At 41.5% G+C, this 19,211-nt stretch overlaps 1 protein-coding gene across 2 annotated transcripts in view; it reads left to right on the top strand.

Annotated features, from left to right (window-relative positions):
• The window catches only part of MDGA2 (MAM domain containing glycosylphosphatidylinositol anchor 2), a 631,329-nt gene that overhangs the window by 578,944 nt on the left and 33,174 nt on the right, over positions 1 to 19,211 (top strand). For both annotated transcript variants that reach the window (XM_065403864.1, XM_065403863.1), the window contains exon 12: positions 15,168 to 15,188. In XM_065403864.1, coding sequence (XP_065259936.1) covers positions 15,168 to 15,188 — 21 coding nt within the window. The remainder of the gene's footprint in view (positions 1 to 15,167; positions 15,189 to 19,211) is intronic.

The following is a 19,211-nucleotide window of genomic DNA, read 5'->3' as shown; positions in this document are numbered from 1 at the left end:
AGGTTAGATACTATGAAAAGCTTTCTAACTATAAGGATATAAGCACTGGAATAGGCTTCCAAAGGAGGTTGTGGAATCCCTGTCATTAGAAGATTTTAAGAACAGATTGGACAAACATCTGACAGGCATGGCCTAGGTTTCCTTAGTCCTGCCTCAGCGCACGGGGCTGGACAATGACCTCTCAAGGTCATGTCCAGTCCTACATTTCTATGACACTATTGTGGAAGCAGAGAAAGAACTGACAGGAAGGGGATGCAATGCATGACAGTTCGTTATTAGGGTTACAGTTAGCCTAACTCTTGCTAACGAACTGTCATGCATTGCATCCCCTTCCTGTCAGTTCTTTCTCTGCTTCCACAACCCCCCCTTTTGTACTACTAGTACAACAAACAAATTCAAATCTTTTATTCTCCTGGCTTTGACTACCCTGCTGCAGCCACAACCTTTGGTCTCTGCTTCCACACTATGAAATTGAACAAATAGGTAGAATTATGTCTAAGGCCCCAATGCGGCAATCAGATTGTCACAGGCAGACCCTTGTGCCTGCATGAAGCTTGCTGCTCTGTGTAGAGCTGGGCAGAGACAGGATTTCCCAGGAAATTCCACAGTCTCCATTTTTTTTCCATTCCAAAATGGAATAAAGCCCCAAAAAAAATTGAAATTTCTCCTGAAACACAATTCAGAAAAAAAAAAACATTTTGAGTAGATTAAAACATTTTGTTTAGGTAAAATCTAGATACTTTGTTCCATTTTCAACCTTTTAAAACTTTTTTTTATATAAAAACAATGAAGTTCATTTCAAAAAGTTGTTTCAAAACAAAATTTAAACATTCCTTTTGGAAAATATCAAAACACTTCATTTTGGAACTTTTTCTAAACAAAATGTTATCAAATTTGACATTTTTTAAAACATTTCAGTTTTGATGAAAACAGCTTCGTTTTCGCACAAAATGTTTCAACCACAAAATTCTGACGAGCTCTAGTTCAGGGCGAGTGCAAGCGTCTTCCCACAATGACCCCCAGATGCCATATGGGCACAGAAGGCTGCTCACATGAATCTAGTTGGGCTTTGGATTGCTATAGCCTTTGTTTTACAGAAATCTCCAAATATTTCCAACATTTGACTCCTAGAGCTGCACAAAAACCTTAGTTTGTGTGAATATTTGCTTAATGAATTGAATTCTCTTTTCCTGTTTGTTTCCCTTTTGTGTTCACATTCTGTAAATATCATAATGAAAGGACCATATGCCCACGTGGGGTATTTCTACTGAAGTCAGTGGAGCTGGGCCAAAATAATACCAGCTGAGGACCTGGCCCAATGACTTGAAGGATTTTTAACTGAAAAAAATGAAGAAAATTTAAGCACGTATTGGAGGCTCTTTGTAGCCAGGGAATTTTAAAGTTTGGAAATGCAAGTGTTGCAATTCTAAGGAAGGGTAGAAGGGAGAACAGCAAAATAGAGACAATGGATTTCAGGAAGGCAGATTTTGGTAAGCTCAGAGAGCTGATAGGTAAGGTCCCATGGGAATCAAGACTGAGAGGAAAAACAACTGAGGAGAGTTGGCAGTTTTTCAAAGGGACACTATTAAGGGCCCAAAAGCAAGCTATTCCGCTGGTTAGGAAAGATAGAAAATGTGGCAAAAGACCACCTTGGCTTAACCACGAGATCTTGCATGATCTAAAAAATAAAAAGGAGTCATATAAAAAATGGAAACTAGGACAGATTACAAAGGATGAATATAGGCAAACAACACAGGAATGCAGGGGCAAGATTAGAAAGGCAAAGGCACAAAATGAGCTCAAACTAGCTACGGGAATAAAGGGAAACAAGAAGACTTTTTATCAATACATTAGAAGCAAGAGGAAGACCAAAGACAGTGTAGGCCCACTGCTTAGTGAAGAGGGAGAAACAGTAACAGGAAACTTGGAAATGGCAGAGATGCTTAATGACTTCTTTGTTTCGGTCTTCACCGAGAAGTCTGAAGGAATGCCTAACATAGTGAATGCTAATGGGAAGGGGGTAGGTTTAGCAGATAAAATAAAAAAAGAACAAGTTAAAAATCACTTAGAAAAGTTAGATGCCTGCAAGTCACCAGGGCCTGATGAAATGCATCCTAGAATACTCAAGGAGCTAATAGAGGAGGTATCTGAGTCTCTAGCTATTATCTTTGGGAAATCATGGGAGACGGGAGAGATTCCAGAAGAGTGGAAAAGGGCAAATATAGTGCCCATCTATAAAAAGGGAAATAAAAACAACCCAGGAAACTACAGACCAGTTAGTTTAACTTCTGTGCCAGGGAAGATAATGGAGCAAGTAATTAAGGAAATCATCTGCAAACACTTGGAAGGTGGTAAGGTGATAGGGAACAGCCAGCATGGATTTGTAAAGAACAAATCATGTCAAACCAATCTGATAGCTTTCTTCGATAGGATAACGAGTCTTGTGGATAAGGGAGAAGCTGTGGATGTGGTATACCTAGACTTTAGTAAGGCATTTTATACAGTCTTGCATGATATTCTTATCGATAAACTAGGCAAATACAATTTAGATGGGGCTACTATAAGGTGGGTGCATAACTACCTGGATAACCGTACTCAGAGAGTTGTTATTAATGGTTCCCAATCCTGCTGGAAAGGCATAACGAGTGGGCTTCCGCAGGGGTCGGTTTTGGGATCGGCTCTGTTCAATATCTTCATTAACGTCTTAGATATTGGCATAGAAAGTACGCTTATTAAGTTTGCAGATGATACCAAACTGGGAGGGATTGCAACTGCTTTGGAGGACAGGGTCATAATTCAAAATGATCTGGACAAATTGGAGAAATGGTCTGAGTTAAACAGAATGAAGTTTAACAAAGACAAATGCAAAGTGCTCCACTTAGGAAGAAAAAATCAGTTTCACACATATAGAATGGGAAGAGACTGTCTAGGAAGGAGTACAGCAAAAAGGGATCTAGGGGTTATAGTGGACCACAAGCTAAATATGAGTCAACAGTGTGATGCTGTTGCAAAAAAAGCAAACATGATTCTGGGATGTATTAACAGGTGTGTTGTGAGCAAGACACGAGAAGTCATTCTTCCGCTCTACTCTGCTCTGGTTAGGCCTCAGCTGGAGTATTGTGTCCAGTTCTGGGCACCGCATTTCAAGAAAGATGTGGAGAAATTGGAAAGGGTCCAGAGAAGAGCAACAAGAATGATTAAAGGTCTTGAGAACATGACCTATGAAGGAAGGCTGAAAGAATTGGGTTTGTTTAGTTTGGAAAAGAGAAGACTGAGAGGGGACATGATAGCAGTTTTCAGGTATCTAAAAGGGTGTCATAAGGAGGAGGGAGAAAACTTGTTCACCTTAGCCTCTAAGGATAGAACAAGAAGCAATGGGCTTAAACTGCAGCAAGGGAGGTCTAGGTTGGACATTAGGGAAAAGTTCCTAACTGTCAGGGTGGTTAAACACTGGAATAAATTGCCTAGGGAGGTTGTGGAATCTCCATCTCTGGAGATATTTAAGAGTAGGTTAGATAAATGTCTATCAGGGATGGTCTAGACAGTATTTGGTCCTGCCATGCGGGCAGGGGACTGGACTCGATGACCTCTCGAGGTCCCTTCCAGTCCTAGAATCTATGAATCTATGAATTAGAAACCTGATTCTGTGGTACCCTCGTCCAAACAGGAAACAGACGGCATGTGACATGTCGAGTCAAAACTAAGCAACATAATTCCTAGACACTCTGGCAGCTAGCTAGCACAATGACCAATGCTATATAAAAACTTGAGAGAGCTCCATTTTGGATAACAACTATAATAGATGGCTCAGAGGCAATCTGCAGACCAGGGATTACTCCCAGAAATTATTTGTCAAATAATTTTGAATAATGAATAGAACTGAGGAAATTGTATGCGGCTTGTGCACAATTCATGAAAAGAAAAATAGGCTACGTTTCTCAAATAAATTATTCATGATCAATTATTAGCTCTGCCATGCTCAATCCCAATGCAAATAATTTAGTTTAGTATGTTAATATCAACAAAAAAAAATGAGATGAGACAACCAAAAATATTGATTCCACAGGCACATATTTGTACTTTCCATTTCCGGACAGTTACCCTACACACAAGATGAGCCAAGCTTAGGGGTTTTGCATTTTGCAGAAAGTAGTTGTCTGAGCAATGTATTTGTGTCCAAACGTATGAACTAACCAAAGCAGGTGCTTAGGTCCCTTAGGTCTCCTGAGTCCCAGACTAGCAGGTTAACTCCTGGATCATCCTTCCTCTTCCTTACAGATGCAAAGAGCAGCATCCAACTTCTGGGTGGTTAGCTCCTCTCTCCTTTGGCTCATCTGGCAGTGCTTGTGGCCTGTGAAGCACAAGAGGTTGTTTCAAGTATAAGCTGTGGCAGTGTGCTAGAGGCATACACACTCACACGCCCCACAAGGTCACTTGCTGAATTCAGGATTTTGCTGACTTATTAAGTCAATTGAAGTGTCTAGCCCTGCACTGGCAGAAACACCTCCTTCCTTCAACAGAAAGGGCATGTTTCTGCTGGAGGGAATTTTGTTCTCAGGTCTGTCACTAATACAGATTTGAATGAAATACCCACGCATTTCAAATGTGCTGATCAGGTACCTGCTGCAAAATCAAACCACCCAGCAGAAAACAAGCAGTTTGCATTATACGCAAGATGGGAACGTTAGTTTTGGAGCGCGGTTCAGCGCTATTGATGCTGGTACCTGCAACTTTGCAGTTTTAAAGATCGTGAATAGGCTGCAAATCAACAGGATAAATCTCAAGCTGCTTTCTCTTAAAGTAGAACTCGAGATAGTTAACCTTCATGCACTTCAAACATGGGGTGTGTCTGAGCATCATTATCAGCACTATTGTCTGGGCACACCTATTGTAAAGCTTTATTGTCCAGGTGTTATAGATTCAGCCATAAAATAATGAGATCTCATACATTTATCCCAGTGTAGAGTTTTATATTTAGAACCTCAAAATGCTTGATTCCTAGAGATGTTGTTAACAGGCTGACAGGATGCATTTCACAGCAGCAAGTCCACATAAATGTAGATGGTAAACCGTAAATATTTATCCAGGAATTAAAATAAAAGCAGAGGGAACGTGGCTAGAAAGGACAATTAAGGTAACTATTTGCAAACCTCTTTTCACTGCAAATGTTTGTTCTTTGGGGCATCTGGCCAAGCAGCGAAGCATGGAATCGTAAGATTTTCAATATACTTTTAATCAAGTGTGTGTTGAGTTGCATTCTGTCTCCAAGAGGAACATATCCTGGATTCCAGCAGTGCCAGCCTAGGTTTCTCACATCATCTCTTTGGACATTTCTTATTGAAACATACTGTAGGTTTAATTCTCACACTAATATATTAGTATTCCATTGTGAGATCTATAATTGGTAACCTACATCTCTTAGGACATTATATATTTATCATCAGGCTAATTATATTTTTACTCACTTTTTATTTTATCCAGGATAAAATGCAGATCGGATTCATTCTAATAGAGATGCTAGAGCTGTTTGCTGCATCTTTCTTTGAATGGAGCTGAACCCTACAGATGTACAGGGGGGAACTGAAGGGCAGTGCACAACTTAAATCCTACTTTGAGGGCTTAAGTTGGGTTTACATAGTGTATCATAAGAACGGCCATACTGGGGCAGACCAAAGGTCCATCTAGCCCAGTATCCTGTCTTCTGACAGTAGCCAATGCCAGGTGCCCCAGAAGGAATGAACAGAACAGCTGATCCATCAAGTGATCTATCCCCTGTATTGTCTGTGTGTTGGCTCCGCATGGAGCCAATTTCGCCCTTTACGAGTTGTTGGAAAGTTTTCAAGAATCAACAATCAATTTTCATCATGTCTTTTGCTTCTGTGGCCTCATGAGTTATAGAAATTGATTTCCTCTCAGTGCTTCTGGCAGAGGTAGCAGACTTCTGGCTACCAGCAAAGAGTTAAAATATGAAATTCTAGTTTCATAAAAATTGAAAGACGTGCATGAAAATAATAAATCCAGTTTGCACACACAGTATGTTGTTTCAGAGGCAGAGTAACTATAATTCTGTGGTTTCGCACTGGTTAAAAAGCTGTCAGTGAACTACAGAAAAGTAAAAACAGAACAGACTGATTTTAAATGCATCGTTTACTGGAACCAGGGCCTGGATCCTACAAGAGTCCAATAGCCCTCAGTTCCCATTGACTTAAACCAGGAACCTGCTGGGTTAGTGCACCAACTTTCCTTCCTTCCACCTAAATCCAATCCTATCCTAGGTTACAAGTGCAAATTACCTTGGTAGCTTGACCATAAAGCCCCATTTTGCAAAGCTTTTCAATATATCGCACAATTTAACACACATAGTATTATCTGCTCAAAGGAAAACTCAGGGTTGGAATCCCTAAGATATTGCAAGTCCCAGGACTTAGGTATATTGCCAGATTCTTTTATAATACTCACCTGTACTATGCACATCTCTAGCATTCTTTACAAGCATTCTTTTCCATTCCCAGAGCCTTAAAACTGTAAACAAACGTGTGCTTTTGTGCGGTTCAATCTCCTGACGGCTTCAAAATGTCTGTATTTTATTATCAAGTGGTGGTAGTCATGCCACAGGTAAGGCTTGCATCAGGTTTGCTTTAAAAAGCCCTATTTTCAAACCCCTCTAAATTTTTATTGAAGCATCTGATCTGTCTTTAAATAGGTATGCTTGATTTAGGCTAGAATAAGGGTTTTTTAAGAGATTTATAGTAAATTGGGGATTGAAGGGCCAAATCTTCAACTAATGCAAATAGACATACCACCACTGGCTTGTCTTCACTACGGGGGTAAGTCAACCTAAGTTACGCCACTCCAGCTACGTGAATAATGTAGGTGGAGTCGACGTAGCTTAGGTCGACTTACCCCGGTGTCTCCACTGCACTGCATTGAAGGAGATGCTCTCCAGTCGACTTCCCTTACTCAGAGAGCTGGAGTACAGGGGTCGACCAGAGAGCGCTCTGCTGTCGATTTAGCGGGTCTTCACTAGCCCTGCTAAATTGATCCCTGCTGCATTGATTGCAGTAGTGTCGATCTCCCCGTAGTGAAGACCAGCCTTTAGTGAAGCTATGCTGGTTTGCACGAGCTGGAGATCTAGCCCAAAGAGTATTATATGCTAGGTGATCATAATTTTCCTGGGTTTTCAAAATATTCCCACTCAAAATAATGCAGTTCATCATAAAATTTCCACCCGCAGTTTCTCAGCTGCTTTATAACTCCCGAATCCACACATTTGTACAGGTCTTCAGGCAATGAAGTATAATGTAATTTTTAGAGATGAAATTTTCTCATGAGTTGGATCTTTGGTCTTGAAAGCTAGCACCATCAGTGAATTTGCCATTGAAAGATATACCCATCAGCAAGTTCATTGCTGAACAACTGGAATAACTGTATGGAAATATATTGAGATTAATATTTTTCATGTTTATATTTGTTGATGTTGTGGCATTTCTTGTTGCCTTTTACCATTTAAAATATTAAATAGTGAAAAATCTGCATTTCATATACAAATGCACAAGATGTGTCACAGTTCTTCGTGGCTATAATGAATGCATTGGAATCTGAACATATTCCGGTGACTTCTATCTTTACTATCAAGTAGTATGAAGTTAATCTAATATGGGAGTGTTCCAGAGCACAGCACAGCGTGAATGAAACCAGCAACTGCCGATTAACATTTACATTTCTCAGATACAAACACATGCAACTTTCAATGAGCTTATCTGTTAGGAGCTGTTTGAATGAATGTCTGAAATGTGGAAACTGTATAATTAGGAAAATCTCAGTAAAGTGTTTTTTTTTTAAATATCTTCCCCTCCCAACCCATACTTTTGGGGGTAGACAAAAATGGGAAAAACACACTAGTATCTGGATACTATCAATCAAAAGTGTGTACACATGCTTGGTTTTCTACCTTCTCTCCACTGTGGCATGGAGAAAGGAAAAATCAGCATAGTATGAATGACATCATGATTACAGTCAGCTAAAAACTTGACGAATCACTTATTAGATGCATATATTATTCTGCAAGAGAACATTCAGTTCACCAAGTAAACACAATCACATCAATTTAAATAGCACTAATCGACTGTGTAGGCTAGTGCAGTACAAATATGTCTTGTAGTAACAATTTTAAAAATCATCATCATCATTTCACGTAAATCCATGTAGGCTGGTATGGTAAAAGGCAACTATAAAATCTCTCAATGTTCAGTTACTCCATTTCAAATCTGAACACACACTTTCTTTATAGATCTTCCTATATAAAAAATAAATAAATTCTTAAGCAGCAATTAAAGTTGCAAACTGAACTGCTTCCTACCACTCCAAAAGCAATGGGCAGTATTTCTTCACAGTATATAGAATGGGACTCCTGATACACCTGTACAGAACAAGAATGGTCTGCCATAGGAGGCTGTCAATTACTACTCCAACACTTACATTTTCATAGGCTAAATGTTATTTCTTTTAAAAATAGCGACTTTTCTGTAGGTTAGAAAAATATATCACTATTACACACCTCGATCCTGAGGTCAGATCAGACCCCAGATGGGTACAAAGATCCAGCCTCATGGATCCATTTGCAGGATTGGGACCTTATATAAGAAGATTAGAGAGCAGCACCAAAGCACAAAATTAAGGCCATTTTTGGGGTGCGCAAACAGAAAATTCCAGTACACAGGTGTGTGTTAAAAACAGCATGTTAAGTTAGGTGTCACAATTAATAGGCCAGATCATCAGCCATGACTGGTTTCTTTTGTGTCTCTTAGCATAATTGGCTTAATGTTTCCTTTCTCCTTTTGTTTGTCTTTCCTATTTAGATTGCATGTTCTTTGGAGCAAGGGCTCTCTCTAACCATGTGTATGTGTATTACCTAATATTCCTGATCTTGATTGGGGCCTTTATGCACTATTGTAATAAGAGCTGATCAGGAAATTTTCAACAAACCATTTTTTCACTGAAAAATGCCAGTTTGTCACACAAAAAAACAAACCTTTTTGCAGAACAGGATCCATTTCAATGAATGTCCCTACTGGAAAAGTTATTGGGTAAAATCTCATTTCCACATTTTCAAATTGGGAAGTTTTGGAGGTTTGAGTTGAAACAACTTTTCATTTTAAAAATTTAGTAAATTTAGACTAAAAAATGTTTAAAAAAAGAGAGAGAGAGGTCAGAATCAAAACCAAACATTTTGATTGACCTGAACCAAAACTTTGTTCAGATTTTTGGTTTACAAAAATTTTGAAGATTTAGACTTTTTGTCCCAGTTTTGGATGGACATTTTTTCAATATCTCAAAAATTTTCATAGGATGGGGAAACTGTTTCCCACCAAGCTCTAATTATCATACCAATAATAAAAAATATAATCAGGCAACTGAAAATATAGTATATTTAACCTTAGCTATTGACGTCCAAAATTATTGTTTGTTTTTTTAATGAGATGTCTAAGAACAGCCATACTGGGTCAGACCAATGGTCCATCTAGCCCAGTAAACTGTCTTCCGAGAGTAGCCAATTCCAGGTGTGTTAGAGGCAATGAGCAGAACAGGGCAATTGATTGAGCATGGGGTTGCATCCCTGACCATCTTGGCTAGTAGCCATTGATGGACCTGTCCTCTGTGAACTTATCCCGTTCTTTTTTTAACTCAATTATACTTTTAGTCTTCACAACATCCCCTGGCAATGAGTGTAACGTTATGGACTAGCACATAAGGGCACCTCAATTGTTCCTTAATCAAGTTTTCAATTTTGGAAGAATATGTGGTAAATTTAAATAGGTTTTATAATGAGAGAAAATCGCCCATTGAATATGAAAGGGATTTTTTTTTTTTTACTAAGAATAAAAGATAAGAGCATAACAGAGCTCTCTGCCAAGGTTTGTGTGGTGCAATCTATATGGACAAGGATTAGCAGAAATAAGGTCTCGAAATTAAAGTGTGGTTTATGCCCCATGTGCCTGAGGTAAAAAGCTAACAGAACAGACAAAGTGGATCCAGCAGAGTCCAATAGCTTTATAAGAATTCTTTCTGTTCTGAGAACGCTTTCTCTGTAAAACAGTCAGATCAGCTAGAGTCAGGATGAACTGACTAGAATCACAGAATCATAGAATATTAGGGTAGGAAGAGACCTCAGGAGGTCATCTAGTCCAACCCCCTGCTCAAAGCAGGACCAACATCAACAAAATCATCCCAGCCAGGGCTTTGTCAAGCTGGGCCTTAAAAACCTCTAAGGATGGAGATTCCACCACCTCCTTAGGTAACCCATTCCAGTGCTTCACCACCCTCCTAGTGAAATAGTTTTTTCCTAATATCCAACCTAGACCTCCCCCACTGCAACTTGAGACCATTGCTCCTTGTTCTGTCATCTGCCACCACTGAGAACAGCCGAGCTCCATCGGCTTTGGAACCCCCCTTCAGGTAGTTGAAGGCTGCTATCAAATCCCCCCTCATTCTTCTCTTCTGCAGACCAAATAAGCCCAGTTCCCTCAGCCTCTCCTCTTAAGTCATGTGCCCCAGCCCCCTAATCATTTTCATTGCCCTCCAGTGGACTCCCTCCAGTTTGTCCACATCCCTTCTGTAGTGTGGGGACCAAAACTGGATGCAATACTCCAGGTGTGGCCTCACCAGTGCCGAATATAGGAGAATAATCACTTCCCTCGATCTGCTGGCAATGCTCCTACTAATACAGCTCAATATGCCATTGGCCTTCTTGGCAACGAGGGCACACTGCTGACTCATACACCTCTACCCCGATATAACATGACCCAATATAACACAAATTCAGATATAACGCGGTAAAGCAGAGCTCCGGAGGGGCGGGACTGTGCACGTCGGAGGATCAAAGCAAGTTCAATATAATGCAGTTTCACCTATAACGCGGTAAGATTTTTTGGCTCCCGAGGGCAGCGTTATATCGGGGTAGAGGTGTATCTAGCTTCTCATCCACTATAATCCCCAGGTCCTTTTCTGCAGAACTGCTGCTTAGCCAGTCGGTCCCCAGCCTGTAGCGGTGCATGGGATTCTTCCTTCCTAAGTGCAGGACTCTGCACTTGTCCTTGTTGAACCTCATCAGATTTCTTTTGGCCCAGTCCTCCAATTTGTCTAGGTCACTCTGGACCCTGTCCCTACCCTCTAGCGTATCTACCTCTTCCCCCAGTTTAGTGTCATCTGTGAACTTGCTGAGGGTGCAATTAATCCCATCATCCAGATCATTGATAAAGATGTTGAACAAAACCGGCCCCACGACCGACCGCTGGGGCACTCCATTTGATACCGGCTGCCAAATAGACATCGAGCCGTTGATCATTACCCATTGAACCTGATAATCTAACCAGCTTTCTATCCACCTTATAGTCCATTCATCCAATCCATACTTTTTTAACTTGCTGGCAAGAATACTGTGGGAGACCGTATCAAAAGCTTTGCTAAAGTCAAGATATATCACATCCACTGTTTCCCCCATATCCACAGAGCCAGTTATCTCATCATAGACGTTTAAGCTCACAGAGCCAGTTATCTCATCATAGACGCAGTCAGGTTGGTCAGGCATGACTTGCCCTTGGTGAATCCATGTTGACTGTTCCTGATCACCTTCCTCTCCTCCAAGTACTTCAAAATGGATTCCTTGAGGACCTTCTCCATGATTTTGCCGGAGACTGAAGTGAGCCTGACCGGTCTGTAGTTCCCCGGGTTCTCTTTCTTCCCTTTTTTAAATATGGGCACTATATTTGCCTTTTTCCAATTGTCTGGGACCTGCCTCAATCGCCATGAATTTGCAAAGATAATGGCTAATGGCTCTGCAACCACATCAGCCAACTCCCTCAGCACCCTTGGATGCATTAGATCTGGACCCATGGACTTGTGCATGTCCAGCTTTTCTAAATAGTCCTTAACCTGTTCTTTCACCACTGAGGGCTGCTCACCTCCTCCCCATACTGTGCTGCCCAGTGCAGCAGTCTGGGAGCTGACCTTGTCCGTGAAGACTGAGGCAAAAAAAGCATTGAGTACTTCAGCTTTTTCCACATCATCTGTCATTATGTTGCCTCCCCCATTCAGTAAGGGCCCCACACTTTCCCTGACCACCTTGTTGCTAACATACCTGTAGAAACCCTTCTTGTTACCTTTCACATCCCTTGCTAGCTGCAACTCCAATTGTGCCTTGGCCTTCCTGATGACACCCCTGCATGCTCTAGCAATATTTTTATACTCCTCCCTAGACAGCTATCCAAATTTCCATTTCTTGTAAGCTTCCTTTTTGAGTTTAAGCTCACCGAAGATTTCACCGAAGAATGGATATAACTCTGAACATTAAAGATTTTCTAGACAGTTCAAACTCAACCTCAGGAATGTAGTCCTTCAGTCATCCATTAGTTTCCTTTCATGGCTAATTTTACGTACTACTTCTGGCTCACACAGAAATGAGAATTTGAGAATCATGTGCCCCTGTTTTATAGCTACTTGCTGCATTACTTAGGAGAGAGCTTTTCTGCCAGTTCACCATGTGTAAACAAGTTCAGCCTAACCATAGCTTAATTTGTTATTCTGCTTTTGTCAATCAGTCTGAGCTGACGCTGGCTTGGCAGCCAGCCCTTTTCGCTTTGGGTGCTGTACTCTGAGCACTCTGACTAGCATGGCTCAAGGTGACCCATTAATGATAGTTTCTATAAAAGCTTCTCTATACAATTACAAAGCAAGCGTCACTAAATGCAGTTTCTAGCAATTTCAGCTAATTCTGAGTTCAACCACTCAAGAAGCACAAGAAAATGAATGTTTCTTGAAGAGTGAAAGGTAATTTTTTTTTTAACAAATGCATGTGAGGTTATCTAATGGAAGTTAACGACTAAGTTCCTCTGGCAAATCACAGATCATTCTTTTAGGTAAAGTGAGATAAAATGGCAGAGCTACTAAATGGAGGGTTTTTTTTTTTAATGTCAGGTTGAATCTGCAACTAGGTATAACTCATGAGGGAAGGTCAGACGCAAAGTGTTTATGTCCATAAACAGAGCAGGTGACTAGTAGTATCAAACGTGGAGCAATAATTGGGTAGAAGTCTGTTATTAACAAAGCCTTCATCTGCATATCTACAGTACAGTAGGGTAACAAGGTTTCATCAAACATTGTCTGGAGCCAGAACTAGATTGCTGAGTTTCTTTAGATAATTGTTCCTTTTGATTCTGGGCCTAAACCACAATCCCTCATGATTACAGGAACAGGTCTCTGTTTCCTAAATAACCCGGCTGAAATCCTCTCCTGTGCGCGTGGCCAGCACATGGCCTATGCACCATCTAATTCCCACTTCAGCCTTATTTTGAGGTCTTCAGTGATGCAACAGGCATGGTGCTGACCCTCTCGGCAGGGGTGAATTTCATCCCTACTCCGTTAAAAATACGACATTGCGGAATTGTCGAATTATAGATGGGAAAAGGGATATGGATCCAAAGGAGTTCAAAGCAATTACACACCAGATCTTGAACCCAAGTTTATCTACCATTCTCTGAGACTTAAAATCACTGTGCTTTATCATCCTACTTTGGATCTGTGGGGATTAGCAGAGTAATTACTGTAATATTTTATAAAATTACTGCCTTAACCTTCCAAGTTTATAATCCTTCTCTGATATGCATATATTGTACCTGGAGGATCATAGAGAGGACACTGGGATAATGCATTTCAGACTGTATTTTATTAATATCCTGGCCAATAGCTGTCAATCCTTTATTGTTTTAAAGGTAAGTATATCATGTAACTAGTGAACAATGATATACCTAGAAGTGGCGTGTACTGGTTTTTAGAATAGAATACTTTATTTATATTACTTCGTCTTTGACTACAAAGAAATTCTGTATGTTCCCCCCGCTATTGTTTGAAAGTCAGATGGGTGCTTTTGGGAATGCTACAAGTTCGGTTTGTTTCCCAGCGTGTTTTTCTGACATAAAACTTCACTTAAATACGGGTGCAACTGGAATTTCTCTAAGGAGGGGGCCCAGAGCTATCAACTCTCCCCAGCCCCACACTCTTCCCTCCCCCCAGCCCTGAGCTCTCTCATGCTGCCTCTGCACCAAAAACGCGTGCTGTCCTCTCTGCACCCACAGCTCCACACTCTCCTCCTGCTGTCCCACACCCAGCCCCACATTCTTCCCCCCCGAGCCCCGAGCTCTGCCCCCTGCACTCAGACCTGCAGTCTCCCTGCCCCACACCCAACCCCATGGTCTCACACCGAGAGATGGTCAGGCTCATGGACAGCATCCCAGGAGGGGCCAGGCAGTTCTGGGAGCCCTTGACCGCATCCTCCGTCTGGGTCTCCACTTCCCCAGGAAACGTCAAAAGCCCAGATCCAATCTTCCGAACCCTGCTGGAGGCTGGGATGCCCAGTGCCCCCTGCTCCACTCCTCCCAGAGGCTGGGGGTGCCTGTTGCCCATGGCACTTAAAGGACTGCAAAGTGTGTGGGGGGGCACACACAGGGTTGCAACACCACTGAAATTTGCCCTGGCTGCCCCTCCATCATGCCTGCCGGGAAGGGGCTCTGCTGCTGTGCCACCCAGCTCTGGTCAGCAGCCGGGGGCAGCCTGACCCTCCCCTCCCCTTTGCACCCTGCATTTAAAGAAACCTGAACCAATGTAAGATGGGAAGTGTGATTTAGGCTGTTGACATTTCACATGGCAGCATTTTTAAACACATGAGAATGGATTCATTACAGGTGACATTCCCTGTAATCCAGTGCACTGCTAGGGCCGCACATTAAGGGATGAACAGAGTCTAATGTTCTGCACGCTCAATTTTACCCATTTTCTATCATGTGTTGGCTTCAGCAATAGGACATCAGCCTGCTGTTAGCTGGACAGCAGCTTTCTTCCTTAAAATAGGTGTGAGGGGCTAGGTTTGATGCCTGACTGTGTGCGCTGTGGAAGAGCATGCTCATCCCTGGAAAGGAGGACTGTCTCCCATTACTCCGTGCCGATGTCTTTAGATAGTTAAAGAGCAGGACGGTGGCTGTGGTGCTGACCCTAGCCATATGCAATCATCAGTGTTCTTAGACGGCCCCCAGGGGAAGATGTAGGATGAGTAGAGTACTGCTTTTAAAAAGGCTTTTAAATGACACTAATTGTGTTCTTTTCTGTCTTTCTTCCAGCTCCAGTCAATCCTCACTTAAGTAAGTATTTTTATCCTTTGTTGCACTTCATCATTGGAAGAATTAGCGTTGCATTAATTGTTGCTTCATGGTTTTGCAATAAATAGGCAGCGTTTCATTTTCATTTATAGTCCATGGATTCCATAAGGTCCATTTTAAGTCTGTCACACAGGACTGCACTCGCTTGCGGTTGGAGACTGGAACTTTTTTGTAATTTCCAGTTGCTAAGCAGACAGTACTCAGATCCAGAGAAGATTGCGGCTGCTGGACATACCCCTTCCCCTGTGTCCCAAACTGATGAATAATCCCTAAGGAAAAGGCACGTGTACTTTCAAAGGTCCTCCAGGTATCTGGGTAAATGGTCCTTGATTAACAATGAAAGGAGAACGTGGGTGTAAATGAGAGGGTGAAGCTGTGGATTCCTCAGTGCAATTTGCACAAATACTTGAGTATGTCGCTCCACATCCAAATTTCCTGAGTTTGCAAAATTAGGCTAATAATCTTGAAAGAAAAGACACTCTTCTAAGATTATTAAAACTTCCTCTTCTGTTGGACCAGAAACACCATTGTATTTGTCCTGCTGTTTTCACACTTCTGATTCTGGTCAGAACCTCATCTACATATACCTACTTCCAGGATTGATAAGAGAGAGAAGCTATTGCTCCAGGCCATAGTGATTACATGCTTTGCTATGGGAACGTGTACACTTGCACGAGGGAAGGGCAAACTGGTTCAAATAAAATAAGAACCAACCAGACCTATCACCAGAGAGTGAACCTGAATCATTACTGAGGTTCTGTAAACTACTGTATTGAACATAAGAATGCCTATTTTGGGTCAGACCAAATTGTCCATCTAGACCAGTATCCTCTCTTCCAACAGTGCTCAGGGGCCAGATGCTTCAGAGGGAATAAACAAAACAGAGCAATTTATTGAGGGATCCATCCCATTGTCCAGTCCCAGCTTCTGGCAGTCAGAGGCTTAGGAATACCTAGAGCATGGGGTTGCGTCCCTGACCACCTTGGCTAATAGCCATTGATGGACCTATCCTCTGTGAACATATACAATTCTTTTTTGAACCCAGTTATACTTTTGTTGGTTAACGTTTCCTTTCTATTCATTCTCATCTTCACACACCTCTGAGTTCAGATGTGTTATAAAAACACAAGAAAGGTTGTTTTCAGTGAGCTGGAGGAGATAGGGTACAGTAAATATCATAGAATCATAGATTAGGGTTGGAAAAGACCCCAGGAGGTCATCTAGTCCAACCCCTTGCTCAAAGCAGGACCAACCCCAACTAAATCATCCCAGCCAGGGCTCTGTCAAGCCGGACCTTAAAAACCTTTAAGGATGGAGATTCCACCACCTCCCAGGGTAACCCATTCCAATGCTTCACCACCCTCCTAGTGAAATAGTGTTTCCTAATATCCAACCTAGACCTCCCCCACTGCAACTTGAGACCATTGCTCCTTCTTCTGTCATCTGCCACCACTGAGAACAGCCAAGCTCCATCCTCTTTGCAACCCCCCTTCAGGTAGTTGAAGGCTGCTATCAAATCCCCCCTCACCCTTCTCTTCTGCAGACTAAATAACCACAGTTCCCTCAGCTTCTCCTCATAAGTCATGTGCCCCAGCCCCCTAATCATTTTCGATATCCTCCACTGGACTCTCTCCAATTTGTCCACATCCTTCCTGTAATGGGGAGGGGGGGGCAAAACTGGACTCAACACTCCAGATGAGGCCTCACCAGTGCCGAATAGAGGGGAATAATCACTTCCCTCAATATCTTTTATTGGACCAATTTTTGTTCGTGAGAGAGACAAGCTTTTGAGCTACACAGAACTCTTCTTCAGGTCTGAGAAGTTTAGCTGTGACACTGAGTCTCTTTAGTGAATATCTCATTATTTGTATCTGTGGTTTTGAAAAACTATGATAATTTATTGGATCAGATGGTCAAATAACTGAAAGCAGAGCTTTCTTTCTGTTTCTCATAAGAACATAAGAATGGCCATACTGGGTCAGACCAAAGGTCCATCCAGCCCAGTATCCTGTCTACCGACAGTGGCCAATGCCAGGTGCCCCAGAGGGAGTGAACCCAACAGGCAATGATCAAGTGATCTCTCTCCTGCCATCCATCTCCACCCTCTGATAAACAGAGGCTAGGGACACTCTTCCTTACCCCTCCTGGCTAATATCCATTAACGGACTTAACCTCCATGAATTTATTCAGTTCTCTTTTAAATGCTGTTATAGTCCTAGCCTTCACAACCTCCTCAGGCAAAGAGTTCCACAAGTTGACTGTGCGCTGTGTGAAAAAGAACTTCCTTTTATTTGTTTTAAACCTGCTGCCCATTAATTTCATTTGGTGACCCCTAGTTCTTGTATTATGGGAACAAGTAAATAACTTTTCCTTATTTCCTTCTCTACATCACTCATGATTTTATATACCTCTCCAAGCTGAAAAGTCCTAGCCTCTTTAATCTCTCCTCATATGGAACCCATTCCAAACCCCTAATCATTTTAGTTGCCTTCCTCTGAACCTTTTCTAATCCCAGTATATCTTTTTTAAGATGAGGAGACCACATCTGTACGCAGTATTCAAGATGTGGGCGTACCATGGATTTATATAAGGGCAATAAGATACTCTCCGTCTTATTTTCTATCCCCTTTTTAATGATTCCTAACATCCTGTTTGCTTTTTTGACCGCCTCTGCACACTGCATGGAAGTCTTCAGAGAACTATCCACGATGACTCCAAGATCTTTTTCCTGATTCGTTGTAGCTAAATTAGCCCCCATCATATTGTATGTATAGTTGGAGTTATTTCTTCCAATGTGCATTACTTTACATTTATCCACATTAAATTTCATTTGCCATTTTGTTGCCCAATCACTTAGTTTTATGAGATCTTTTTGAAGTTCTTCACAGTCTGCTTTGGTCTTAACTATCTTGAGCAGTTTAGTATCATCTACAAACTTTGCCACCTCACTTTTTACCCCTTTCTACAGATCATTTATGAATAAATTGAATAGGATTGGTCCTAGGACTGACCCTTGGGGGACACCACTTGTTACCCCTCTCCATTCTGAGAATTTACCATTAATTCCTACCCTTTGTTCCCTGTCTTTTAACCAGTTCTCAATCCATGAAAGGACCTTCCCTCTTATCCCATGACAACTTAATTTACGTAAGAGCCTTTGGAAATCTAAGTATACTATGTCCACTGGATCCCCCTTGTCCACATGTTTGTTGACCCCTTCAAAGAACTCTAATAGATTAGTAAGACATGATTTCCCTTTACAGAAACCATGTTGACTTTTGCCCAACAATTTATGTTCTTCTATGTGTCTGACAATTTTATTCTTTACTATTGTTTCAACTAATTTGCCTGGTACTGACGTTAGACTTACCGGTTTGTAATTGCTGGGATCACCTCTAGAGCCCTTTTTAAATATTGGCGTTACATTAGATATCTTTCAGTCATTGGGTACAGAAGCAGATTTAAAGGACAAGTTACAAACCATAGTTAGTAGTTCCACAATTTCACATTTGAATCCTTTCAGAACTCTTGGGTGACTGCCATCTGGTCCCGGTGACATGTTACTGTTAAGTTTATCAATTAATTCCTAAATCTCCTCTAGTGACACCTCAATCTGTGACAATTCCTCAGATTTGTCACCTACAAAAGCTGACTCAGGTTTGGGATTCTCTCTAACATCCTCAGCCGTGAAGACTGAAGCAAAGAATCCATTTAGTTTCTCCGCAATGACTTTATCGTCTTTAAGCGCTCCTTTTGTATCTCGATCGTCCAGGGGCCCCACTGGTTGTTCAGCAGGCTTCCTGCTTCTGATGTACTTAAAAACCATTTTGTTATTACCTTTTGAGTTTTTGGCTAGCCGTTCTTCAAACTCCTCTTTGGCTTTTCTTATTGCATTTTTACACTTAATTAGGCAGTGTTTATGTTCCTTTCTATTTACCTCACTAGGATTTGACTTCCACTTTTTAAAGGAAGTCTTTTTATCTCTCACTGCTTCTTTTACATGGT

Source organism: Emys orbicularis, chromosome 4 (assembly GCF_028017835.1).
Source record: "Emys orbicularis isolate rEmyOrb1 chromosome 4, rEmyOrb1.hap1, whole genome shotgun sequence".
NCBI classification, from domain to species: Eukaryota; Metazoa; Chordata; order Testudines; family Emydidae; genus Emys; species Emys orbicularis.
This window is presented reverse-complemented; position numbering and strand designations above follow the sequence as displayed.